Genomic DNA, 24,170 nt, shown 5'->3' with positions numbered 1-24,170 from the left:
CGGATTTTTTTCAACCAGGCCAGGAGGGATGACGAATGCATTGAGGGAAACCGGGGATGGTGGACGATGCACGGTGGCCCGTGGGGACCGGCTTGGAAGACCCTGAATGGAAAATGGCCGGGTTTATTTGGGTAGAAGTGGAGGTGCGGGCGAGCAGGAGCCACGGGTGGGTGCTGAAAATAGAGACAAGATCGGCCCAGAGCAGGCATGCTGCATTGAGCTGGCAGGCATCCGATCCGTTGCACTGTCCATTGCTTCGTTCCTCGTTTCTCGGGAGTTGTTGTTGTCGTTGTTGATAGAGGTCAAAGTTTGAACGAATGGACAGCTGTGCCGCTCGCTTCCCATTCCGATCAAGGAGAAGTGGTAGGGTAGTAGTAATGGTAGTAGTGGTAGGGGGAAGAGAAGAAGGACAAGGGAGAGACTCAGTGACTTCAATCTCCCTCTAGCGCCTCGTCATCGTCGAAGCGGGCTGCCACTGCAACGGCAACTCCTGCTGTCCTGCAAGCAGAACTTGGTAAGATGCCGCTGGGCAACATACTGACAGACACGAAGCCACAAACTGACCATGCTATTCTGGGGACACGAACGGATGTCTGCCGATGGAAGGGACAAAAAAACAAAAACAGCGCACCATCTAGACTCGGTTTGTTGCGTTTGCCGCCTGCGAAATCCCCGATGGGGGACAAAAGCCTGCGCCAACGGAGGGTGAGAATGCAGCAGACGGAGACGGTTGCATACTTGCAGCAGGCTGGGTCGAACCCCGAGGGGGCGATCTTCTGGGCTGAAAGCCTAGAAGAGGCCGTTTTACCAACCGCGTGGCCGCTAGATGTCGTTGGCAGTTGGGCTGCTTCTCGGCGACACTCTCGGCTCGGTGCTGGTTTTGCTGGGGGGCGACAGTTCTGGAGCACAAGGAATCGACGGACAGTCACAGACTGAAGAATGCCGCAGAATGAGAGGGAGAGCGAGTCGCGCCATTCGTCCGGGAGTGTCTTGAAATGGAGCCACATTCAATGGCTGCAGCATAAGGAGGATCGCTGTGTACGTACCGGGTAGCCCCCCTGCGATTCTCCACTACTCAACCAATGAATGAGCGTCATAGGCAGATGACCCAACGTCTTATGCAAGTACACCGCCACCACGTTGTCCCTTACACCTGCTGTTCTCCCTGTTGTGCAAATTGTGCCAGTGGTGGATACCTGTGCAAGGTAGCGGACGGATGGGGTGTATCTTCCCTTTTGGTTGGGTTACCCGTTGATTGACGCTTGTGGTCCGGGACGAAGCCAAGAACAGCCACCACGGTCCACACGGACAATGGACGGACCCCCTGCAGCCTGGCACCACTTGCTTTTCTGCGTCGCTCTAGCATCCGCCGCCCACTTGGCAACCGACTGCAGCGCCTGCTGCTGCACTTGCTGCACTTGCCTCCTACGCTCGGCGCTCACTGACCACCCAGGCCACCCTCTCGCTCTTCCTGGCCTTGAATACGAGAAGTCTTGTTTTCTGACCTTCCCGCTTGTTCCACACCACACCACACCATCTCATCCTCCCTCTCACTTGATAAAATCCATCCACTCGCTTTTTCCTATCGTCAGCTTTTATTCCTTCCTCTCGTTTTCCCTCTGGGTCACACTTCCTTCACCACTACCTGAAGAACAAAATATATCAGTTCTACCGTCTTTTTCTTAACTTGCCGGTCGCTTCTGCCCTCTTGATCCGTGCCACTCTCCTATTTTCGTACCCACTCGGCACCACCACCTCGAGCGAAGAACTTTCCGAGGATTCCAGACGAACCGAACCGACTCACCTTTATTCGCCGCCGTTTGGCTTTAACACATACCAAGCAACCAAGCCAGCAGCACTCAAACGGAAGACACATCGACTCACCCGACGTACGGGAGGGATAAAAATAGGCTACGGATATCTGATTGAAATATCCATTCCCGACACAAGCAGCTTTCCTTACCCTCGTTGCCTACCTACCATACACATCATCCGCCATGCATCCTACACGCGTGCTTCAGCTCCTCGCCGCCGCTTCTGTCGCGCAGGCATCATGGTTCAACTTCAGAGCAGAGCCTCGCGATGAAATCGTCAAGAGACAAACGGGAACCAGCGGTGCTCCCGAGACCACATCTTCGGTTGCTCAAACCACCACATCCGCCGCTGCCGAGACCACGTCCACGACAGCTGCTGCTCAAACGACGAGCACCACCGCTCCTGCTCAAACTACTACTACTTCTGCCGCCCCCGTGCCGACCACGAGTGCCAACACGCCCGCTGAGTCCACAACTCCCGCCAACACAGCTGCTCCCACAACACTGAGAACCAGCACCACGGCCTCTGCCGCCAACGACGAGACCACGACCAGCGGTGCCAGTGCCGCATCCTCAACCCCCACTTCCACTCCCGAGCCCGTTACCTCCACCATCCGAACCGTCATCACGACTACCAACTCGGCTGGCCAAGCCACGTCCTTCACCACGGATACCACCGTCACGCACACGCCGGCACTGAACGAGGCAAACTCAGGCGGCTCTTCCTCCGGCATGTCTACACAGACCCGCAATACTGTCATTGGTGTTGTGGTCGGCGTCGGTGGTGCCATTGTGCTCGGTGCCCTCGGCTTCGTGGCGTGGAGAATCTGGGGCAAGAAGAAGCAGGCCGAGGAGAACGACGGCCTGATGGAGTACAACAACCAGTACGGCAACGAGCCGAAGACCGAGGTTGGCAGCGCTCAGGGAGCCGGCCGCACCCCGTTCCAGTCGACTCTCGAGAGCTATCACGCGCCAAACCAAGTCAACGCATCGTCCAACTTCTAAAGCGACGGCTACTCGAGTGCATGATGATTGTTTGTTGCGAAAGAAAGCGTTGATTCCCCGGTCTTTCGTCCACGGATGGAGGCACCCCCCCATGATTACTCTTTTCAATCAAATATTGCGGCTGGCCACTTCCGCCAGCCATGTGGAGTTTCGGACTGCCGAACTATTACGGCGGGCATGATTGCATATCGCAAGGTCTCGGGACTGTTGAAGAGAGCTACGTACATAGATTGCGGAATTTCTCTTCGTTACCAGTTGTGCCTCGGGAGGATCACCCCGCTCGACTCGTGCGGGCTTCAATCGGGCCATGCATCAGAACGAGGCATCGACCCCAGCAGAGACACATGGAGACAACACAAAGCCTAATGGACATGCGTCTGGGTTGGCAGGCTTAACACTGCACTGTGGACGTACGTACATCGTACATTTAGATACTTAACTTACTATTTTAATAAAAGGGCCGCCGAAAAGAATGGGATGGTATGTCGAACCAACCCGAGCACGTACCACATTCAAAATAACGCAAGTGAAGTCTGTTGGTGGAGAGGAGGGGGTGGAAGATGCAGACACAGAGTTAAACTCTCCGTACCTGAACTTTATCTCGCTCAACATAGGATCGCCGTCCGTCATCCAACTGCCATCCGAACAACTTTAGGCCAGCATCATTGATGTCACCCGGCAGGCCGTCCCGTCTGGACTATATCACGTGGACGCACGCGCAGCGGGTGCATGCTGGCCCGTCCGTAATATGGCTTCCCGTCTCAGTGGTGTTTCGGGTCCGCGGCTGGTATTGTTACATTTGTAGCTTTATGTGGGTTTGCGCGCCAGTTGGACGGCTATGGCTTTGGTGTTTCAGGTGTTGCTCTCCCAATTTCCCTATTCACAGTCAGCGAGCCACTCATACCGCTCATCTGTTGCAGCCGCGGGGAGAGGGGGAGGGGACCCATCTGTTCGAGCAGGACGAATCGAGGAAAAAAAGGCTGCTGAAGTCCAAGGGGGCGGACGTTGTTGGAGCGTTATGCATCGTTTTTCTTTTCACTCATTCCTCCCTCCCTCCCCCATTCGAGACATTTCCTTCTGCCCGTTCCATCTCTAGAGGTTGAGCGCTGCGTCGCGAATTCGACTCACTCCCTACACGACTGCACGACGCTCGCTGTACACGAACCGACGAGGTTGAGCCTCGGTCACCGAAAAGCGGTTGTTTTCTAATTCGTCAATTCCGATGAGCCGGTGAGACGGAGAAGCGTCCTCCCCACAGCATTTCGGAGACTCGAACGACGGAGGGCAATTATCATTCACAGTTACGGGAATATTGCTCTGAGTCCCCGGTACCCGACGAATCCATCGGATCAACCAGTCAATTGGGAACTTGGAGGAGAAATCAACACAGGGAAAAGGAGCAGTGAAGGAGGTGACACAGGGAAGGAAAAAAAAAAGAAAAAGAAAAGAAAGCAAAACGATGCGGATATCGACATTGATCACCGCCCTCTCGACGGTGGCCATCGCCTCCGCTGGCGTGATGGCGCTTGACATTGGCGACGAGATGCGTATGGGCTGGAAGATGGGCCTGTTGCCGCGCCAGGGCTCGCAGAACCTGCAGACTTTCGACGGCGACCTGGGGGGAGTCAAGGCGTCTGCGGTACGTTTGTGTCCATGCCAGAACCACACCGATCACTGCTTCGTTTCCTTTTTTTTTTCCCTTTCCCTTTTTTCTTTTTGTCTTCGTCTTCTCTCCCTTCTCTTTCTCGGCAACGATAAAGACGACGGCAACGACCATGTTGCGGCGGCGGTTCCAGGATTGGGGCCCCGGAAGACGTTGCCGGTGTGGCGGTTTCAAAAGCAGGATCAGGATGAAGGACGCCGTTGCTGACTTTGTGGCGCGGACAGATCACCAAGTCGAATGACCCTGAACGGCCGTTCGAGGTTGACGGTGACACCTTTGTAGGTCTGATCCAGGAGGAAGGGGGCGCTCTTGCGCCCCTCGCGGCTGTTCTGACCGGGCGCAGTTGCCGCTCCTCGTGAGAGTTTGATGCTGACGGCAGTGAACAAGCCCGACTTTGCAACGGCCGCGAACAGGTCGTGCGACAACCAGAAGAACAAGTGCTCACAGGCCGCGAACAACGGGGAGAAGAAGTTCGAGGTGTCTGAGTGCGACAAGCAGGCCGGTAAGTCACGTTTGTCCCGGTCTCGGGGCCGATTTTCACCTTCTCCCGTCGCTTCTTCGCCAGCGGAGGGTAGGTGGGGAGCACGGTGGATGAGAACAGACCGGTATGCTGACACGATTGGACAATGTGCAGAGCAATGCAGGACATCGGTCGACTCGGCGGCGAAGCAGAGCTTCGGCGAGCCAGTGTTCGCGGGCACGGATGGGAACTTTGACATCTTTTGTGACCCGTGAGTGGGCGGAAGCCTCGATTCGTCAAGATGGAGCAATGAAACTGGGGGTTAACGAATGCTGACGACATTGTACGTGTATGTATACCTTGCGAGCGTGTGTTCAGGGGAAAGAGCGTCTTCGTGACGGAATGGACCAAAAGAGCTCCGCGTCTCGGCTGGGAGGAAGCGGGCCGGGTGGGAATCTTTCTTTTCTTTCTTCTTTTCCTTTCAAACTGTACATGTTCAAATCTGGTTCTGGCGTTCTCCAAAGGGCTCTCGAAAGCAGAGAGCGGGTTTGATATCTCCGGCCGTCTCGCCGGGTCCTCAGTAGACGAGCAAGGGGCCATCTTCAATGAATAATATTACGTTGAAACATGGTAGAGCATCATTTGCGTGGCGAGGGAAATCCGATCTTTCGTGGATGGGGGGACGTTGACAGCCGAGGGGGTGGGGGGCTTTCGACTTGGCGTGGTCGAAGCGTAAGAGTACCAATGGGGAATAGCATCTCTGAATGCCCTCACTTTTGGGGGAGGACCGAAACTATAGTTGGAAGGCCGTCCTTGGCCCAGCATGTAACCCCTTATGGCGGCGCTCCTCCTCCGGCCTGTCCAAGGAAATGAGGGGTGGTTTTCACTGCAGCTCGGAGTAAGACGGTTTTGTGGGCTTGGTCAATCGACCTGCCGCTGGGAGTTATGCGGACGGCATGGACAGGGCCAGCAGAAAAAAGTCTTTGACGAAGATTCCCATGTTCCTCCACCAGCAAAATCTCTTCGCCCAGCTCGGGAGGTGTCAAATGTCCCCAGATGGCCATAACTCACACGATGTCCAATCTAGCCTCACCGGGTTCAACGCTGTTCTTGTCGGCTCGATATCTTTGCCTCCCCCCCCCCCCCCCCCCCCCCCTCTCACGCGCGAACCCAATGACCTTCCTTCACTCTCCTACGCACACCTTGTCTACGCCGAACCGCGTCTGTGGTGCGAGACACCGCCGTGTTGTCTCTGAAGGCGAACCGGTGTATCGGTCACCATCCAAGACACAGGAGGGGAAACGTCCCAGGTCTGTTCCCGCTCATCTGACGACATGAAAAGGTTGGGCGTTTCCCAAGCTATAAGTGATGCGGGCCAGCTGCCGCAACCATGGGACGCGCGCGAGCCTTTGAGTTTCAATCGCATGCATCTGCACACTCTTTTTTATTTTTTTTATTTTTGTATTGGTAATCGAAACAGCAGGCGCGTCGCCGATGCTCCGTCACCTTTCGTACCCATCTCATCCAACAATCCTCTACCTGCTTAGAAGGGGAAAAAACAAAACAATCCGTACGGCGCCGAGAAAAAGGATGGACCCCAAAATTTGACAGATGGGGTTCCCGTCATGCAGGTCGCCCGGGACTAAGAGCGCGCAAGTGGCTTTACCTTAGTGTCGAGGGAGGGTGCTAGTATCGGTAGTGTCGCTGTAATCTGTACATACTCTGAGGGGACCCAACCCTCTTTTTCATCTCCATGGTTGATCGATGCGGCCGCCGGAAAAGGGAGAGCGCTCTCATTGTTAAATGTCAACTGACTTGACTTGACTTGATACGCTTGAGTCGAGAGGAAAGGAAAGAAAAGGCGGTCAAGGCCCGGCCAAGGACTCTGGATAGTACCCTAGGTAGCTAGGTATGCAGCATGGCCGCCGCCTGCCACTCGAAACGATGTGTTTTTTTGGGGGGGAGGGAGGGAGGGAGGCGCGCTGTTGTAACTTGTAAGACACAAACGTTTCCAGCCGGACACGAGCGAGCACCGATCCGTTGGCAAATACGATGTCGTCTAGGAGTTCAAGCGGCGGGGGGGGGCGGCGCTCCCATCCAGCGGAAATCACCCAGAACTCCAGAGGCGATTCCTGGGATGAGGTACAATTGTTAGCGAGGTACGCCAGAGGAGTGCGGGAATCGAGCGGCAGAAGAGGTACCCGCCATCTTACCATGCAGGCAAAGAAAACGAGACGAGATTGCACTGGCCATGATGGCCCGTCCCCGCCGTGCGTTCAGCGGGGACGCTCATTAAAACACAGCTAGGCCGCTCACTGGCCCCCGTTTGGAGAGGTTGTCATTCGAGTTGACAAAAAAGTTGCCAGCCTGTCCCTGGCGCGCCCCGGTTCCATCCCAATGGAAGGCAGGGTGCCCCAACTCCATCTTCTCATCCGCAATGACATTCCCTCCTTCATATGCCTGCTTGCTAGGTCTTTGCTGGAATGGAATAGAGAAGAGAGAGAGAGAGAGAGAGAGAGAGAGAGAGAGAGAGAGAGAGAGAGAGAGAGAAGAGGGGGGGGTAAAAGAGAAGAAGGACCAGCAGCGCTAGATTGCCAGTTGTTGTGCTGTTCGTTCTCTTCCCAACCCCCCGTTCCCAGTCGAATCGTCCAATCTCATCATGCCACTGGTCCAATGCCCCACACAAACGGCCCCGGAGAAGGCGACCTCGCCCTCTTCTCTTCGTTTCTCTCTCGAGTCTCCCGTGAACGCCCGCGGATGAGGGCACGCCTATCGTGATTGTTTGGGACCGTCACCGGGTTATCATTCTTGAGGTTGCAGGTGGAAGGGTTCTTAAGCTTTGGGCTCTAAGCTCTACTTAAGCGGCGTCAAAGGCATGTGTCTGTCTGTCTGTCTGTCTGGCCGTTCCTTTACCTGCACCTGCAACTGGTACCTGTACCTGGATTCATACCTGTACCTTGCCCGTCCCGTCGAATCCCCGTTCCTTGTCTGTCTGTGTGCATGGTACCTCGGGGGTCCGCTTCAACCACCAAAGGCCTGGGCACCATCATCTCCAAAAAGACGGCAACCTTCGCATTAGCTTCCCGTGCCATTGCCTTGCCTCGACTTGCCTCCAAAGTGACTTCTACCCGACTTCCACCACTCTACCTACCTATCCGTGCTATTCATTACCTCCTGAGTCCTCACGTCTCACTCCTCACAGCTTGCGTTCCTCGAACACACTCTCCTACCTTCATCCTACTCCATCCTCGCCCGCCCATCCAAACCATCATCATCTTCCTCGTTTAGCTCGAGCTGAGAGCTGTGATCCCGATGCGTCCGGTACCCGCGAGCTGCCGCAATTCAGTCTTCATGTCACTCCTTTAGTCAATAATTTCCCTCTCCCCCAGTTTCCCTTCTGCAACGACCCCCGGTTTCCTAATCCCTGAACCGGGCCACCTGTCTTGCAAATAATACCTTATTCCTGCTGGCTACATACACACGCTGCACTCTGGCACCACCCCTACTATCCATACTCGCCAACCAGAAAAAAATATTACCTACGCGTCCGTCGTCGCGACCAGAGGATAAACAGCCGGGCCCCAGATATACACACAAAACTTGTCTCCAATCACACGGGCCGCCTCTGCTCCTCCACCCCCTTATTGCTGTCAACAACCTCGACAGCCCGTCCGTTCCCTATCCCTCTCTTTTTTTTTTCTCCCCTCCCTCGCGGGCTGCTTCGTTTGTGCACGCCGTACAATTGGAATTCTTGTCTTTTCAGAGGGCTGTGAACGAAAGGTCCTCGACGCGAAATCTCAAGAGACTTGGCTGCAGACGACTCCATCGTCTGCGCTGATCTCGCCGTGGTAAGCTAGCTACCCACCTCACCTCACCTCACCTTACCCTACCTTACCTTACCTTGCCTTTGCATTCCCCCTTCGTGGTTGCCTTTGACCGCCCTCGGCGGACGCCACCCTGATCTTGGATCCCATTCCTGATTGAAACAGAGTCCCACAAAGACGTCTCCTCAACACCAACCCCATTATCCTCCTGCTGCATCCGCACAGGACGGCAACGGACCGCTTCGCTCATCGCTCAATTCGCCGCCTACGTCGCCCGCCTTTTCTTCGACGTCCACTGCTGCCGAAGGCGAGGACCTCGGGTCCTCCCCCATTTTGCCTTCGCTACCCGCGCCGAGACTCCCTGACCGAGCTCGGGAAATTCTGAGGACTCAACCCAGCGTCGAACAAGAGGAGAGATACGTGACCGCCAGCTGGGGTTCCCCGTATTCTGCAGAGGACACGGGACTTCTCCGTCCCCGGAGCATAGGCAGCGATCAATCCGAAGACTCGCCCATTCATCACATCGCCATCCGCACTCCCTTTCTCCGTCCTCCCCCCGCGCTTTCGCTCGCACAGGACGATTCCCCCGAGCCCTACCTTAGCGCCGCTCAAGTCCTCGCCAATCGCGCTCGACGACCTGCGCGACGACTGACCGAAGACTGGATTCGCCAGCACACGGCCGGAGAGAATTCCGAGAGTCGGCACTGGTTCAGTGACGGAAGTGAGCACTCTTCACTGAGCGGCTCCGGATCTGGCGACGAACCCGCCTGGCACGAAAAGGATTCTTTGCAAACACCCAAAGCTCGGCCGCGCCTTGCCCGCGCATCCCTCACCGAACCTCGACACCCTCGCACCCGTTCGAGCGTCGAGACGCTCAAACCGGAAGACGCGAAGCCTCGAGACGACATCCCAGAAGCAAACATGGAGAGCCCCGAGCTCCCAGAGGCCGACTTGGCCCGCGACCTCCCAGACCTCCCTGCCATCCCCACAACGCCCAGAAGAAGCGCGAGTGCTACACATAGCGAGACCATAAAGGCTCCCATCACGCCAATGCGAAGTGTCTCTGCAAGAGTTCCCGCCAAAGAACTGAGCATGACACCGCGGCTGAAGAAGAAGGTTCCGTGGAAGGGCAAGAATATCATGGTTCTGCTTCCCAAAGATGATGAGCGCGGACGCCCCGGACAAGCGCCTAAGCCCCTGAACCAGACCGAGATTGAAGGCATGTTCAAATCGTGGCAGGAGCTTGGCTACGACATCAGCGGCTTCGACCTGGACGTGGCAGAAGGCACATATCAGGCTCCCACGGGGTACTCCCAGAGCCGAGACGCCTGGCCCGACTTCGACGAAGTTGCTAGGGAGCGTGCGGAACACACCTACAAGGTCACGTTGCCTGACTTGAACGGTAAGTCGGCGTTCCTAGACGCAACGGTCGCCGTAAAGCTAACTAAAGCGCAGCTTGGAAAAATTACGTCAATGAACTCAACGAAGCCAAATTGCGAGCTCTCGGAGTGTCATTCGGCGACGACGACCCCCCAGCGCCGTCGATATCGCCCGCGGCATCGCAGCCTAGCCGACAGGCGTCGGCGCAATATCCGCCTCTGCCTTTCTCTCCGCCCATGCCTACGTCCTCGGCCTCGAGCAACCATGTCCAAGGATACCCTTTCCCGTCGCAGTTCATTCCCGGCGGACGTTCTTCTGCAGGCCAAAGCCCGAGTATGGCTTCTCCCGTTGGTTTCGGAAGCCATCCGGCCAAGTACAATGCCCGACAGTCGATCTCAGTTCCCATGGGTCATTCGCCCTTCCAGATGGCAAACCAGCCTTCGCCATTGGGCTGGCCCTCGCAGCACAGAACCGATTCGCCTTCGTTGCTCAACGGAGTCCTATCTCCCGTTTCGCCCTTCACCCCCGAGGGTTTCGCGCCGACCGGCAGCCCTGCGTTCAATGCACACCAGCGGCACCAGTCTCTGCAGTACCCCATGATGCCCCACCAGTTCATGCAGCAACAGCAACCTGCGCGGGCGTCCCCACGCCTGCAGGAGGTTCGAGAAGATGAGGAGGAAGTGGCCGAGGAAGCCCCCGCAAAGCCATTGGAATCCGCGCAGGTCAACGACGATGACCTCCAGGCCGAGATCGATGAGGCCGAATACCACTTGGAGGAGCAGATGCGCAATGAGTTAGAGCACGAGGACTACAGCCCGCACAACGAGGAGGCCGCTGCGGAGCAACTTGAGGACTTCTCCCAGCAGCAGACTCTGTCGCATGCGAGAGACGCCTCCGTCCAGTTCCAGGCGGCACACCCGCCGTTGCAGCAACAGCAATTTGTTCAGCAACCTGGTGACGGTCCCGTTCTCCACCACCCGCGGCCTCACAGCCGTGGTCACTCACTGTCGCAGAACTTCTTTTCCCACCACGACGAGACGCGGCCTCGTGGCGACAGCTTGGCCGGATGGCACGAGGTCGATCCCAACCGAATCGACGAGGCGGCAGAGATCGAGACCAACCCTAGCAATCTCGGCACGCCCGTGCAGGATTTCAGCCTCACAACGCTCTTGCAGCAGCACCAGCGGTCTTTCTCCACGGCTAGCAACCCTTGGCATGACGTCTCGTCGTCCATGTCGAGCAACTCCGGCATGCCGAGGAGACCTAGCCATGCCAGCAAGCCATCGCTGTCGAAACTCAACGTCAAGGCCCCCGAATTCAAGTTCAACCCGGGCCACGAGTCGAAATCCAGCTTCACCTTTGGAAGCGGCAGCAACAGCTTTCAGCCATCTGTGTTCCAGGCGGGAGGCGGATCCTTTGCGTCGTCCTCTGTTGTTTCACCGTCGGCAAACTCTTTTGGTGCACAGTCCATCTCGTCCAAGATTAATGCCGCCGCCCCTGTCTTCTCTCCCGGCCAGAGCGACTTTAGCTTTTCTGCCTCTGGTCCGAAATTCCGACCAGATGCACCTGCCTTCACACCCTTTGGGAACGTTTCGGACTCCGTTACTAGCCCTGTGTCGGGCAGCGAAAGCGCTGGAAACCGCACCAGCTCCATCTTCGGCAACATCGATCTGAGTCTGTCCGACGTTGTCAAGCCTCCCAAGAAGAACAAGGCGATCCCCATCGTCCCTCCGAGCAGCAGCAATAAGAACAAGAATGACGAATCCCAAGACGATCTCCCGGATGACGCAGATGGTCGCCTGATCGACGAGTCCCGTATCAAGAGAGCCAAGGCCACGAGAGGGGATGGCGACGATGTTCCTCTCTTTGCTGAACCATCGCCTGAGCCTACCGCGATGCAGTCTCTCCAACCTGTAGCAAAACGAGAGGATCAAGATGCTTCAGAGCACAGGTCGGGCGACGAGCAAGCTTTCACACCAGCAGACACGACCATGTCTTCCACGGTTGCTTCGGAGCACCCTACCGATTCCAAGGCTGTCACAGCGACCAGCCCCTCAGATACTTCTCCTGACCAACAGCAACTGAACTGGGCACCTTTCGAGTTTGAGTCAAAGGCAGAACTTCAGGACTTCAATGACGCTGTGCCCTTTGGCATCGACACCTACAAGAAGGGCCACAACAAGTCATTGTCCGCCACCGCCAGGGCATTCATCCCCGGCGGTGGTTGGTCTGCGGCTGCCCCCGAGGCAGAGACAGAGGAGGACGAAGAGGACGAACGCGACAGGGAAGACACTATCGAGCCCGTCATGCCCAGCACCGAGGCTCCGGCTCAGCCGTCACCTCTGCATGAACCGTCTCCGAACGCGTCGACATCTTCCAACTTCGCCGCCCCCAAGGGATTGGGCGCTTCTCGTTTCGCCAGCCCACCGAAAACTAAGGGTCTCTCGGCTTCTCGGTTCGCAGCGTCTCCTTCACCTGCTCGTGGACCCGATGAAGAAGAGCTGGAAGAAGGGGAAATCCCCGAGGACTATGTCGTCTCCGATAGCGAAGAATACGCCGACGAGACCCAGGCGCACGACTTCTCTGGCAAGCAACCTGCCAAGAACGAGCCGACCTTTGAGGAGATTGATGCCATTATGAGCCATCTCAACCAGAATGACCCGACATTTGGCGTGAACAAGGCCACTGCCGAGGCTGCCAGATGGCACCAGCCCAGCCCCAACAGGCAGATCCAGGTCGCTGGCGTCACCAACCTGTCGCCCTACAAGATGCAAGCGGGCAGTCAGTACCGCAGCAGGACGTCCAGTCCTGTTCGGCAATACCACGGCCTCCCGGCCGACAACTCCGCGGTGCCGAGCACAGAACTGGATGACCCCTTCGTCGACCCCCCGATGAGCGCGCAGTCATTCAATGCCCCTGTCACCCACTTGAACGGCGAAGAGAGCGCTGCGCACAGCGACTGGGAAGGGGCTTTCAGTGACGAGGAACAGGCCAAGCTGGAGCAGCGCGTCCAGTTCTTCGACGGCCGTGTCAACGAAGCCGTCAGCGATCTGCTCTCTGCTCGCCTCGGCCCCTTGGAGAAGGCACTTCTCTCCATCAAGCAATCCCTCCGGGGCGGCTCTAGGAGAGCATCCTCTTCTGTCCGTCGCAGCGTTTCTGCAGACATTCAGCACAGCGATGCCGACGACGAGGACGAAGAGCCCGTGCCGCGCCGCTCAATGAGCCCGCGCCGGGACAAACGCATGGAGCAGATTCGTGCAGCCGTGCTCGACGCTTTTGCGGTACAGCAGCGCAGCGCTCCTCCAGTGGATTCTGCCGCCGCCCCTGCTGCCTCTGATGACACCGCCAGCACTGCTGTTCTCAAGGCCTTGGAGGATATGAGGGAGCAGTTTGGCGCTTCTATGCGCCTTGACTTCCGCGGTGAGGACCTACGCAACATTGTCGAAGAAGCCGTCGAGAAGCGCATGCCGACTCCATCCCAGCAGTCCGCAGCTGACCATGCCAAGGACGAGGCTGTCAACAACAAGCTGAGTGAGCTCCAGGCTAAGGTGATCGATCTTGAGGAGCGCCTCTACGTCGAGCGAACCCAGACGGAGAGGGAGGTCACCGATCGCCGCGCTGCCGAAGACCTTGCGGCAGAGCTAGAGAGAAAGCTTCAGGCCGCCGAGACCCGCGTCGAGGTCGAAATCATGAACAGGAGCATTTTCGACAACCGCATCGGTGACCTCGAGGAGAAGCTCAGGCATCAGGAGGAGAGAGCCCAGGCAGAGCTCGATGGCCGCCGTGTCGCCGAAGATAGGCTCTCTGAGGTCCAGCGCCTTCTCCGCATTGCTACCGAAGAGGAGAACCGCCTCAGGGAAGACGTTGAGGAGCGAGACCACAAGCTCAAGGCCTTTGAGCAGGCCGCTTCCGCGCAGACCATGCGCATGACCCTCATGGAAGCCTCGCAGACGACCGCCAAGCAGGCTCAGACTGAGCTCACCAACAAGATCAACGCAATGGAGGACGACCTGCGCGGTGCCCATCAAGAAGCCAACCGCTGGAGATCTGAGGCGGAGCGCGCCATCGAGACTGCCCGTCGACAGCAAATCGACATTGAGGAGACCTCCAATGAGAACAAACAAATGCAGAAGTTTCTTGACACCCTCGGAACCCAGCTCCAGGAGAACGAGCGCGTCAGGGAATCCTGGCGTGCCAAGTTTGTCTCCCTTCAGGAAGACATGGCTCAAGCTGCTCGCGACATCACGGAAGAGAATGCCCGTCGCACCAAGCGCGAGCAGGCCCTGCTCGCGCGTCAAGAGGTCTTGGACGCTAAGCTCCAAGCCGAGGCCCGTACTCGTGAGCGTCTTGAGACCGAGATTGAGCGACTGGAGCATGGCGAGCGCCAGGGAATGCGTGCTGTCAGCGAGTGTAAGCGCCTCGAGGGCCTGCTGGGTGAGATGAAGACCGAGAACCACAAGCTTCACCAGTCTGCCATGCGCTACCAGAGCGAATTCAAGGAGGCCAGGGAGTCTGGCATCAACGAGGTCCAGCGGACACGCGTCTCCATGCAGCGCGAGATTGACGAAGCCAACCACCACGTCAACGTCGTCCGCGAGGAACTCGAGGAACAGATCGTCAAGGTCAGAGCCGAGCTCGACCAGGTCAACATGGACGTTGAGACTGCCAAGGCTCAGTCTGAGATGATGATGGAGGAGGCCCAATCCAGCAAGACTGAGGCGATCGCCGAGCTGAAGCGGAAACACCAGAACGAGCTCGAGGACTTACAGACCCGTTGGGAGCGCCAGCTGAGCAACGCCGTCGAGGATGGCCAGAAGACCGAGCAGCATCTTCTCGAGCGTCTCAGCCTCTCGACATCCAAGACGGAGCATCTGCAAGACCGTATCGCCCACCTGGAAGAGAAGCTCGAGATCGCCAAGGAGGCTGCTCGTGCCGCCGCACAAGCCGCCAAGTCCGCAGGTGTCGAGGTACCTGCTCAACCCGCGGCCACCTCCCAGCCCAAGGCTTCCGCAACCGCCGCAACCGCCGCAACCGCCGCAACCGCCGTAACCGCTGCCGCCGTTGTCTTGCCCAAGGCCATGGACCTTCCCGAAAAGATCTCGCCCCAAGCCCTGAGGGAGTCCATTATGGTGTTGCAGGAGCAGTTGCAGGCCCGAGAGCAGCGCATCGAAGAGCTTGAGTCCACCGTCGACAAGCTCGACCCCGAGGCGCCGACGAAGATTGCCAAGCGCGATGATGAGATCACTTGGTTGCGCGAGCTTCTTGCCGTGAGACACGGCGACCTGCAAGACATCATTCTTGCAGTCTCGGCTCAGGATTTTGACAGAGAAACCGTCAAAGACGCTGCCATTCGTCTCAAGGCCAATCTACAGATGGAGGAGCAGGAGCGCGAGCGTGCGATGAACGGCGGATCGGCCATTAACCTGCCCAACATTGCGCAGTCTCTTCGTGAGGCTGCTTCGCCCCGCGTTGCCCAAGCTGTCGGCCCCCTGGCTGCAGCGTGGGGTAACTGGCGAAAGTCCCAGCAGCCCATCTTCGCGTCGGGCGGACGAAGTGGTCGGCCCTCGACGGCACGACCTGCTTTCGGCAGCAACCACACTCCATCCAGGTCTACGGCTTCGGCATCCTTCAGCAACAACTCGAATGGGCTGATGACGCCACCCGCCTCCGGCCTTCGCCAGACCCTTCCTTCGAGCACGGAGGAACCTCAGCCGACGGCTTTCCAGAGTACCGGCCGTCGGTACACGGCTCAGCAACTTCAGAACAGAACTCGAGGACCGTCATTCACCGATGTACCCTCGGAGCCTATGCCCCTGAAGAGTCCACCTGCCCGCCGTCCATCGAGTCGCTCCCATCAACCTATGACGCCCCCGATGATGCGTCCAAGCGCATACGACTCGGACGCTCACCCGGGCGACTTTGACGACACAGACTTCTTTGAAGATTAAAGGGGAACCACCGACGAGTGGAAGGATATGTGGAAGTGTGGAGGATTTCTTTTGTCACTCGCACCGCAGTCGATCTTTCGCACGCAGCATGCTTTTGAGCCCAAGAATGGACACACTAGAATGATGATACCCCCTTTTCGCAAAACTTCTACTACTACTATAACACACTCACTGAGGGTTCGGAGGATTCTTCAACCAGATGGAGTGTTTTTACTCTTGTTCAGTCCTTTGGGGGAAACATGTTTTTTCCTGGTAATACTTGCTCATGGGACAGAACACTAAGGGGTAAATTAATTTTCCTTTGTTTACTTGGTCCGATGGATACCAGCGGGTGGAAGAAAAAAATGACGATGAATTGGGGATGGTTTATCTAAAGGGAGGGATGCTTGCAGAGGTTCTCGCTCGCTACCTAGTTGGCCCGACTATACTACCATTGCTCCCTCGCTATTACTTCACTACACAAGAACGTATATAGTATTAATTTGCAAGCCTGATCTGGCTATTACTACCTTTGGTCGAGACTCGTGTGCATTGTGTCCTGGTCCACTCGGACTAGTCGCGACGGGGTTCGAGATTGGTGCGCCTCTCGGCAAGATCTCGAGCAGCATTCCGAAACATCAATATGGATCACGTGTCGCTGATCAATAAAGACGAATAGCTCTGGGGAATGCCCATATTGGAGAGGGAGGAAGACATCATCGGGCCTTGAACGCTTGTTTTGTCTTGTCTTCTTCATTTCATTCAGGTCGTATTAGAAAGAGGTATATGTATGCAATCCCCGCCCAGAAAAGAGACTACCTGTTTCTTTTTCTTCTTTTTACACGTCCCCTCATCCGAGGTGGTAGTAGTAGTACTAGTAGTGGTGATGGTGACAGAGGGAGGTGGGGTTTGGTTTTGTTTCCCATGTCTTCTTCTTCTTCTTCTTCTTCTTCTTCTTCTTCTTCTTCTTCTTCTTCTCCTTCAAGAACTGCTCAGGAGCTTCTCGACTGCCCACTTCACGGAGAAGTTGCGCAAGTCCGAGTAGTGCTGGCCGACGCCAACGAAGAGAACGGGGACGTTTGTGGCGTGGACGAGGCTGACGAGGGTGCCGACCATGTTGCCGACCGTGTCGCACTTTGAGATGATGAAGCCGTCGAGGGTGCGGACGGCGCCGAACGCGGCGTTGAAGTTGCGGGCCTGAGCGACTGAGTCGGTGCCGACGAGGGCCTTTTTGGGGGGGAGTATGTGTTAGTCTTTGTTGCATCAAAGGGACAGAAAAGGTGTGTGTGTGGGGGAGGGGGTCTTACCTCGCCAACCATGAGGATCTTGTCGGGTTGGGCAAACTTGGCAAACTTCTCGAGCGACGACATGAGACGTTGATCATTGTGTCTCCGCCCAGCGGTGTCGATGAGAACGACGTCAAAGCCCTCCTGCGCGGCGTGCGAGACAGCGTCGCGGGCGACGGTGGCGGCGTCCTTGCCGTAGCCCTTCTGGTACAGCTCGACGCGGCCGCCCTCGCGGATCGTGAGCTCCTTGAGATTGCGGACGTGGACGGCGAGCTGCTCGACGGCACCGGAACGGAACGTGTCACCGGCGGCGATGAGAACCTTGTATTTGTTCTGCAGCAGGAAGAAGCAGATCTTGGAAAGGTTGGTGGACTTGCCGACGCCGTTGACACCGACGATGGAGATGACGTAGGGCCGGGCCCTACGCAGCGAGGTCGCGGGCGGCGCCGTGATGGCGTCGATCTCGCGGAGGAGGTCGAGCGACGACGTCGGCGTGAGCATCTTTGTGAGCGACGCCTCCATGGCAGCCTGAATCCGCGCGTTGATGCTCTCGAAGTTGCCCGTCTTGACGCCCAGAAGCTCCTTCTCGACGCCCTCGCACAGCCGCACCGCCGCCTCGCGCGCCACGTTCTTCTTGAGCAGGTGCTCCTCCATGCCCTTCATGGCCTTGTCGAGGTCCGCTTTGGTGAGAGTCTTGCCACCGACGACGTTGCGGAACAGTCCGCCGATGGTGCTCAGGCCGGTCCCAATAAGCCCGCCGCCGCCCGTCGAGGACGACTCCGCCTTGGACGCGGTGCTGTTCTTGGCCTGCGCCGAGGCGAGGATGTTGTGCACTTCGTCGTCGAGGTCCTTGAGCACGAACTGCCCCTTTGCCGTCTTGGAACCCCACGTCGTGTGGTCGACGTGCTCGACGGCCGAGGAGCGCGCGGCGGTCTCGGCTTCCGAGTCGCTCGTCGCCGACTTCGGGGCGGCCGAGTAGTCCAGCACCACGTCGTCGTCCTCGTCCGCCATGCCGTCGGCATCCCACTTGCGGCCCTTCTTCGTCGATGACCTTGTCGCAACCTTGGGCCGCCTCCCGGAGGACTCGTCGCCGGACGACACGGGGCCCGAGGTGCCGGCCTTGCGCGCGCGCCGCGACATCTTGGCCACGGGCCCGGCCTTTCCCACCACAACGCCGCCGGTTCCGGGGGTCGAGGGCCGCGAAGTCGTCGGCGTCGCGACAGGTGTAGAGTCGTTCGATGCTGCGTTCGCGCCGTTCAGACCGCGTCCTAGTGGAAGCCAACAGTTAGCACTTGTTAGTTCTAGTGACATGTTCTCGTGACCTGTTCTCGTAACCGCACGGCAGTGCGCGCGGCGCATTCCGCTTACCCCTATAATGCAGACCCGGGGGGAGGGGCGGATCATCGCCGAGGTTCCCGGACAGCGTCTTCTCCTCCTTGGCGAACTCAGCTTCCGAAATGTTGGAATCGCCCTTGGCTCCCGTTGTCTCGAGCTCTCGGACCTGCTGGTCAAAGTACTCGTCGAACTTGTGGCATTCGACCAATGTCGTATGGGGCTTCGTCAGCTGTTCGCCGTACAAGTCCACAAAGATCGTCTTGATGTTGTCGACAAGCTTGTCAATCCACGACAGGTGGAGGAGCGATCTGTACACGGCCTGTCCACGTGTTCGTCAGTGTCACGCATGACTGAGGCGCATTGAGGGCCGCGGGGACATACCACGAAGATGACACCTAGTTCCTTGACGAACGTGTAGCGGAGTGTGTGTTGGTCGCGCTTGTACGGTGGGTTGCTGGCCGCGGACTGGCTCGAGGCGGCGCCGCCCTTCTCCTCAATGAAGACATCGGCGATGAAGTTGTTGATGACGGACGGGTTGACGGGCGCATATGTCCTGGACCAGAGAACCACGCCCGAGGTGGTCAGGATCTCGAATGTGTCCAACATTGTGTGTATGCGCTTCGTTTCCTTGGGTTGCGGCGACAGAGAAAACGTGGAGAGTGACGACACGTAGAGAAGAGGAGGGAGGGGAACCCGTCAGTCAGTTTTGGGGCGACTTTCTCGATGATCCAAAATGCTGTCCTGTGGCGCAGGCAGACAGACCCGTGGCCGATAAGATGCACCATTCCATTCGTACGCAGATGGGTTGGCTCCCGCATCGCTCGGGGGGGTCTATCGATAAGCTCCGGAGATAAGGATAATCCGCTAGCTTGACGCACTGTCTGCAGCCTGCGAAGAACATATGTTGTGTACAGTGCGCAGAAGTCTGAGCTCGGCCCTCGCCGATGACATGGAAGTAAACACATTTCCACACCTACCAGCTCCATCCACATCAGCTCGCGGCCCGCCAAAGACGACGTGGACTCACAGAAGGGAGGCATCCCAACACCCACGACGCCGAATCAAACCCCCTCTCTCTCCTTTGCTGCCATTCCAGTCCTCGACAAAGCCTTTCGCCAGATCACCCCAACGACAACACCCGAATACACAAACCAGCTCTTTTCTTTGCCCATCATGCAGCGTCCACAAACGTACGGGCAGTCACCTCCCCTGCACCACCCGGTTCCCCAGCATGTCTCGACGGTTCCCCAGCTACGCTCGCCTCCTCCACCCGTGTCGCAAACCCAATCGCAACAGAGCTATGGGAGCCCCTATCAGCAGCAGGGTGGCACAAGTGGAAATGTGTTCGGCGCATACGGGCAGTTCATGAACGACCCTACGGCACAAGTTGCGGCGCAGTTTGGACAGACGGCCTTCAAGCATGGCCAGGAGTACATGGAACAGAACGTATGTCAGAGGAAAAGGAGAATCACCGGGACGCGCATCTTTTTGGAGGCCCCGACATTTCAGAATGCATCGAATCCACCGCCGCTGACCTCCGTTGCAGTTTAATCGTTACGTCAACGTCAACGCCCTGAAGCACTACTTTAACGTCTCCAACTCGTACGTCATCAACAAGCTATTCCTCGTCCTTTTCCCCTGGAGGCACAAGCCGTGGTCGCGCAAGCAGTCCGTCGGACCCAGCGGCCAGGAGGGATGGTATCTTCCGCCGCGGGACGACATCAACAGCCCCGATATGTACATCCCCGTCATGGCCGTCGTAACGTACATCCTCCTCTCCACCCTTATCGCTGGTCTCCGCGGCCAGTTCCAGCCCGAGCTCCTCGGATACACGGCATCGACGGCTCTGGTGATAGTGGTTGCGGAGATTCTGGGCCTGAAGCTGGGCTGCTATCTGCTGGGCATCTCGAACGACTCGCAGCTCTACGATCTGATCGCGTACTCGGGCTACAAGTTTGTCGGCATCATTGTCACCGTCGCGGTGGCTGAGACCTTTAACGGCGGCAAGGGCACGGGTGGCTGGATCGGCTGGTCGGTGTTTCTCTATACGTTCCTGGCCAACTCTCTGTTCTTGGTATGTTTGTATCGACTCCTTGGCGCAGATGTGATGGACTAACTTCCCCTCCAGATGCGGTCTCTCAAGTACGTTCTTCTGCCTGAGAACGCTGCCAATGGCGCCGGTCCCATGCAGACGGGCGATTCCCGAGCCAAGCGAAACCAGAGGACCCAGTTCCTGTTCTTCTACTCGTACATCGTTCAGCTGCTGTTCATGTGGATCCTGACGAGACCTTGAGTCGACCATCATCGCGGGGGCTGCGATGCAAAAAAAAGTACGAAATCAAAAGGCGTATAGGGAACGGAGTCAGGCGCAGCTGGGTAGAAGCATGCGAGGAAATCAGATAGAAGAGGAGAGTTGCCGGTTCAAGAACGACCCGTTGCAAAAGACAAGTTGTTTCTCGAGAATCGAACACGCATGTACGATAATGCGGCATGTCGTGTCGCTGAGCGCGTTATCGTTGCTTGCCGATGAGCTTGGAACGCGGTCGAGACGTGTGCTGTTACCGCCTGTCTTGGGCTCGAGACGAGGAAGCTCGCTCCATGTAGCTTGGCGTGGCCAGGAGTAGGTTACGAGATAGATGTTGAGATGCTGCAGTACAGATGAAGAAACAGAGCTGTCATGACATGTCGGCGTTGAGGATCCTGTATTGATGCATCGTGGTCTCGGATTGCATGTAATGAGCGGCGCCTGATCATGTAAGCGCCGTGCTGCCTTGGCGGTGCTCTTCCAATGAGATTTCGATGTTGACACGTCAGTACTTTTTCTTCCAAGCAGCTTCCTTGCCGTTGCTTGCCAGTCCCCCGGAGCACGCAACCATCCGGAAGCGTAACTGATAGTAAGTACACAGAGTGGTGGTAGGCTTCTGGTATTGGTCCATACCTGAGGTCCAGATCGCAAGTACCCAATAAAAGGCGCCTTTGACGCTCGCCTGATACTTGCCTAGGTACCAGGTTGAGCTGCCTACCGGGCCATCGGGCTAGGTTCACTCGACTCGAACGGACAGCTGTTTTCAGCCCCCTCCCCCCTGCCAGCGCGAGGTTGTTCCTCATTCGCCGATCCGAATTTCGGCCGGCCACCTCCACACGAACCGGGCTCTCCCATGCCTTGCCGTTCCAATGCCCTTCCCAGAACGGGAAAAACCACCCACCAAATCTTCAATCCACCGGCCCGTCAACCCTCACACTCTTGCCGATTACAAATTCGCCAACTTCGAGAGTGCTTTTGAACAGATCTCAACAGTCTCTCACACTGGTCGCGCTGTCGCTGTTTATAAATAACGCCTGCTGAGACACCGACCGAGGCTACATGAACAAACTGCTTCAGCTCTTACCAAGGGAGTTTCAACACGACATCGCTCATCGCGTCTCATAGCTGAGCATCAACACTCTCACACATACGGACGCAAGACTTCACCTTCAGAATCACTTTACCCAACTGCACAGAAGCCGCAGAGCCGTCATCATGGCCCTTCCTCCGATTGTCACGGCGACGCTCCAGTCCGCTGTCCTCAGCGGCACGTCCAACCTACTGGCCCAAGCCCTGACGGCCTACCAAACCGATGTATGATGTTCCCACACGCCAGGACCGCCGGAGGGATATGTTGCGTTGTCGAAGAATCCAAAAACGCCGCCTGACCATGTCCTGAGCGAGACCCGTTGCTAACCCTGCGACCAGAGCCAACTGGTCATTGACTGGGTTCCCGTTTTCCAGTTCATCATCTACACCATCGTCAGCACTCCACCCAACTTCATATGGTGAGTTTCTCTACCGGCAAATAAACGCTCTCGCGAGACCGCCGATGCTTTCATTCGGACTCAAGATTGGGTCAGCGTTCAATAATAATGACTGACACAACCCGCTATAGGCAAGGCTTCCTCGAGGAGACCTTCCCGGCCTACCTCGTCTCGCCCACCAAGAATGCCGTAGCTTCGGCCGCCGCCAACGACGAAAAGAAGTTGGACCGCGAGGCGCGCGAGAACAAGCTCGTGGAGCCCAAGCTCAACATCCGCAACACGCTCATCAAGCTGTTCCTCGACCAGACCGTTGGCGCCGCCCTCAACACGCTTGCCTTCAGCATGTTCATGCACAGCATCCAGACTGCCATGACCCGCCCGGAGCACCTCGCCGCCGCGCACCACTCGGGGTCGTACCTCTTCTCGCGCGGCGCCATCGACTACAGCAAGGTCGACTGGCGGGCCGTTGTCCGCAGCAGCCAGCTCGAGTTCGTGTCCATCTTCCTCGCGGGCCTGAAGCTGTGGCCCGTGGTCAGCTTCATCAACTTTGCCTTCATCAAGAGCATCGAGGGCAGGAACCTGGTCGGTGCCTTGGCCGGCGTTGCTTGGGGTATTTACATGAGCTTGGTTGCGGCCCGTTGAGTCCGACTTGTTTGGTGGCGGTGTAAGTCACCGGAGGGGGTAGAGCGTGGGGTGGGGGGTGGCGGGTATGGTAGACCGACGAGCATTGGGGTTTGCGGATAGAGCGACCATCGGAAGGGCATGCACGGAAGAGACGTGGTGGTTTTGTTCCATTTTTATGTATTTGGTCCTTCTTTTTCTAAACTAGTTCGAGGCATGGCAGGGCCGCCTAGTGGATCTCGAATTGAACCGCGTAGATAGATTGATGGCTCTTTTCAAAAGGAGGCAACGTACGGTCTCTTGACCCAGTTTTATAGAAGAATACAACATTCACATCATTGCTCGATCACATGTGGAATTTTGCAGGTCTCGCTGTCAGTCGCAAGCCTTGTGTCCCGGAGAAGCGCTGCTGGCCACAATGAGGATCCGCGAGTCTGAAGCGAGACTCGTTCTCGAGAAGGTTCTTCCGAACAGGGGTCGAGAAGTGTACGTTGCCGGCACGGGTGCCGGCACGGACACCGTAATGTCTCGGATAGTCGTTGCCATTATTTTTTGCCAGACTGGCTGGCATGTTTCGGGGGTGTGAGGGTGATGGAGACTGTCTTGGACGCATACCACGCGACGTATGAGGTCGAGCTGGTTGTATGACAAGATGCCATCCATGTCTTTCAGTGTGGATTTCAAAGATACTCGGACCCGATGACGTTTTTTTCATCTTAAACCTTGAGATGTTTCCACTGGACGATCTAGTAGATGAGTTGAGAAGAGAGGGCACCTGTCCGATAGGAAGGAGAGAGTTTGCCTACCACCTGTCGCACTGGTCTCGTATTGACTCTGTACTATATTCGTATTGTGGAAAATAGAGGGAGAAACGAAGAGGAGGTTTGTAGATGAGATCATCTGGAAGCGTTGCATCATGTGCTATATGTTGGTCAAAAGAGTTTGCTGAATGAGACTATGTATGGTAGGCTGCCTGCCTGTCTGCCTGACTGAGTCGCCGGTGAGACGGCTGGCTTAAAGGGCGAGTGACGTTGGAATTCCTTAGCCAAGACATTGGGGACGC

General features: G+C 57.0%; 7 protein-coding genes across 7 annotated transcripts; 5 read left to right on the top strand and 2 right to left on the bottom strand.

Annotated features, from left to right (window-relative positions):
• Nucleotides 1-1,557: 1,557 nt before the first annotated feature.
• On the top strand, nucleotides 1,558-3,314 carry CDEST_08273 (Putative Mid2 domain-containing protein). The gene has a single exon (XM_062924432.1). The coding sequence runs from the start codon at nucleotides 1,998-2,000 to the stop codon at nucleotides 2,817-2,819; it is 822 nt and encodes a 273-aa protein (XP_062780483.1). The 5' UTR covers nucleotides 1,558-1,997; the 3' UTR covers nucleotides 2,820-3,314.
• A 64-nt stretch (nucleotides 3,315-3,378) lies between these two features.
• CDEST_08272 (uncharacterized protein) lies at nucleotides 3,379-5,556 on the top strand. The gene is made up of 4 exons (XM_062924431.1): nucleotides 3,379-4,458; nucleotides 4,707-4,760; nucleotides 4,870-4,984; nucleotides 5,117-5,556. The coding sequence occupies exons 1-4, from the start codon at nucleotides 4,279-4,281 to the stop codon at nucleotides 5,215-5,217; spliced, it is 450 nt and encodes a 149-aa protein (XP_062780482.1). The 5' UTR covers nucleotides 3,379-4,278; the 3' UTR covers nucleotides 5,218-5,556.
• A 2,698-nt stretch (nucleotides 5,557-8,254) lies between these two features.
• Nucleotides 8,255-16,094, top strand: CDEST_08271 (uncharacterized protein; the record flags this gene model as incomplete). Its single annotated transcript, XM_062924430.1, has 4 exons — nucleotides 8,255-8,258; nucleotides 8,759-8,790; nucleotides 8,932-10,168; nucleotides 10,222-16,094. The coding sequence occupies 4 exons, from the start codon at nucleotides 8,255-8,257 to the stop codon at nucleotides 16,092-16,094; spliced, it is 7,146 nt and encodes a 2,381-aa protein (XP_062780481.1).
• A 563-nt stretch (nucleotides 16,095-16,657) lies between these two features.
• On the bottom strand, nucleotides 16,658-19,455 carry CDEST_08270 (Putative signal recognition particle, SRP54 subunit, GTPase domain, AAA+ ATPase). The gene is made up of 4 exons (XM_062924429.1): nucleotides 19,076-19,455; nucleotides 18,728-19,013; nucleotides 17,381-18,627; nucleotides 16,658-17,300 (listed from the first exon to the last, which is right to left on the bottom strand). Exons 1-4 carry the CDS (start codon nucleotides 19,298-19,300, stop codon nucleotides 17,055-17,057), a joined length of 2,004 nt encoding a protein of 667 aa, XP_062780480.1. The 5' UTR covers nucleotides 19,301-19,455; the 3' UTR covers nucleotides 16,658-17,054.
• Nucleotides 19,456-19,663: 208 nt separating this feature from the next.
• Nucleotides 19,664-21,378, top strand: CDEST_08269 (Putative Yif1 family protein). The gene is made up of 3 exons (XM_062924428.1): nucleotides 19,664-20,140; nucleotides 20,241-20,768; nucleotides 20,823-21,378. The coding sequence occupies exons 1-3, from the start codon at nucleotides 19,868-19,870 to the stop codon at nucleotides 20,985-20,987; spliced, it is 966 nt and encodes a 321-aa protein (XP_062780479.1). The 5' UTR covers nucleotides 19,664-19,867; the 3' UTR covers nucleotides 20,988-21,378.
• Nucleotides 21,379-21,867: 489 nt separating this feature from the next.
• CDEST_08268 (uncharacterized protein) lies at nucleotides 21,868-23,160 on the top strand. The gene is made up of 3 exons (XM_062924427.1): nucleotides 21,868-22,313; nucleotides 22,428-22,507; nucleotides 22,618-23,160. The coding sequence occupies exons 1-3, from the start codon at nucleotides 22,215-22,217 to the stop codon at nucleotides 23,126-23,128; spliced, it is 690 nt and encodes a 229-aa protein (XP_062780478.1). The 5' UTR covers nucleotides 21,868-22,214; the 3' UTR covers nucleotides 23,129-23,160.
• A 1-nt stretch (nucleotide 23,161) lies between these two features.
• On the bottom strand, nucleotides 23,162-24,068 carry CDEST_08267 (uncharacterized protein). The gene has a single exon (XM_062924426.1). It carries the CDS (start codon nucleotides 23,820-23,822, stop codon nucleotides 23,454-23,456), a length of 369 nt encoding a protein of 122 aa, XP_062780477.1. The 5' UTR covers nucleotides 23,823-24,068; the 3' UTR covers nucleotides 23,162-23,453.
• Nucleotides 24,069-24,170: the final 102 nt, after the last annotated feature.

The sequence above is a fragment of the Colletotrichum destructivum genome, chromosome 5, assembly GCF_034447905.1.
Source record: "Colletotrichum destructivum chromosome 5, complete sequence".
Lineage (NCBI taxonomy): Eukaryota > Fungi > Ascomycota > Sordariomycetes > Glomerellales > Glomerellaceae > Colletotrichum > Colletotrichum destructivum.
Note: the sequence above shows the minus strand (reverse complement) of the source record. Positions and strands in the feature narration are given on the sequence as shown.

Bases quoted from the DNA above. Each gene is read 5' to 3' on its own strand.
- CDEST_08273 (XM_062924432.1), top strand. From the start codon at position 1,998: ATGCATCCTACACGCGTGCTTCAGCTCCTCGCCGCCGCTTCTGTCGCG.
- CDEST_08272 (XM_062924431.1), top strand. From the start codon at position 4,279: ATGCGGATATCGACATTGATCACCGCCCTCTCGACGGTGGCCATCGCC. The intron at 4,761-4,869 runs GTAGGTCTGATC...GCAGTGAACAAG, and splicing joins AGGTTGACGGTGACACCTTT to CCCGACTTTGCAACGGCCGC. The intron at 4,985-5,116 runs GTAAGTCACGTT...GACAATGTGCAG, and splicing joins TGAGTGCGACAAGCAGGCCG to AGCAATGCAGGACATCGGTC.
- CDEST_08270 (XM_062924429.1), bottom strand. From the start codon at position 19,300: ATGTTGGACACATTCGAGATCCTGACCACCTCGGGCGTGGTTCTCTGG. The intron at 19,014-19,075 runs GTATGTCCCCGC...ACACGTGGACAG, and splicing joins AACTAGGTGTCATCTTCGTG to GCCGTGTACAGATCGCTCCT. The intron at 18,628-18,727 runs GTAAGCGGAATG...GGCTTCCACTAG, and splicing joins CCCGGGTCTGCATTATAGGG to GACGCGGTCTGAACGGCGCG.
- CDEST_08269 (XM_062924428.1), top strand. From the start codon at position 19,868: ATGCAGCGTCCACAAACGTACGGGCAGTCACCTCCCCTGCACCACCCG. The intron at 20,141-20,240 runs GTATGTCAGAGG...CCTCCGTTGCAG, and splicing joins AGGAGTACATGGAACAGAAC to TTTAATCGTTACGTCAACGT. The intron at 20,769-20,822 runs GTATGTTTGTAT...CTTCCCCTCCAG, and splicing joins TGGCCAACTCTCTGTTCTTG to ATGCGGTCTCTCAAGTACGT.
- CDEST_08268 (XM_062924427.1), top strand. From the start codon at position 22,215: ATGGCCCTTCCTCCGATTGTCACGGCGACGCTCCAGTCCGCTGTCCTC. The intron at 22,314-22,427 runs GTATGATGTTCC...CCCTGCGACCAG, and splicing joins TGACGGCCTACCAAACCGAT to AGCCAACTGGTCATTGACTG. The intron at 22,508-22,617 runs GTGAGTTTCTCT...AACCCGCTATAG, and splicing joins ACTCCACCCAACTTCATATG to GCAAGGCTTCCTCGAGGAGA.
- CDEST_08267 (XM_062924426.1), bottom strand. From the start codon at position 23,822: ATGAAAAAAACGTCATCGGGTCCGAGTATCTTTGAAATCCACACTGAA.